General features: G+C 32.3%; 1 protein-coding gene across 2 annotated transcripts in view; it reads right to left on the minus strand.

Annotated features, from left to right (window-relative positions):
* The window catches only part of Col4a3bp (collagen type IV alpha 3 binding protein), a 117062-nt gene that overhangs the window by 35736 nt on the left and 80661 nt on the right, over positions 1-665 (minus strand). For both annotated transcript variants that reach the window (XM_004643489.3, XM_004643488.2), the window contains exon 8: positions 162-254. In XM_004643489.3, coding sequence (XP_004643546.1) covers positions 162-254 — 93 coding nt within the window. The remainder of the gene's footprint in view (positions 1-161; positions 255-665) is intronic.

A 665-nucleotide genomic window follows, 5' to 3' on the forward strand; every position in this document is an offset into this window, starting at 1 on the left:
AATGTATGCAGTGTGTTAGTTATTGAAACTGTCCTAGTGATTTGATTTGAAACTGTCTCATTGCTGTTTATCAATAAAATTATGAAAAAAAAGATTAATCACTTTCATAGTAGTTATAGTCTGTATGTTTTTCTTACTCAAACCCAAATATAAATTCATACTTCATAATCTGGTCCTCCAAAGTGGGACTTTTTCTTAAGTTCTGTCATTGCATTTTTATAAGCCTCCTCTGTTCTTCGTCTCTTCTCAATTTCCTATAAAAAAATGAAAAAGTTATTTGAAATGGACATTTTAATTACTACAAAGTGGATTTCCTTTGCATCTTGGTGAAATTTTGTAATTTGTTAAAAAAAATTCCACTCCTGTGAAAGATAAGAATATTCTGCCCAATAAACACTTTCCTCTGGCTATATATTATATTGTTACCATTTAAGTCACCATTAAGATCACCTTATAGGCTGGGAGATAGCTCAGTGGAATAAGTGCTTGCCTGGCAAGTGTAAGATCCCAAATTCAATCCCTAGTACCATCCCCCCCCCCCAAACAACAACAACAACAAAAGATCATCTTATAGCTATGTTACATATTTAAGTGGTTAGAAAATTATCCAAGCATCTAAGGTATATTTTTTAAAGAGAGAAATCAGTAGCAGAGTACTGCCATAT

This window comes from Octodon degus, unplaced genomic scaffold (assembly GCF_000260255.1).
Source record: "Octodon degus isolate 3935 unplaced genomic scaffold, OctDeg1.0 scaffold00177, whole genome shotgun sequence".
NCBI classification, from domain to species: Eukaryota; Metazoa; Chordata; class Mammalia; order Rodentia; family Octodontidae; genus Octodon; species Octodon degus.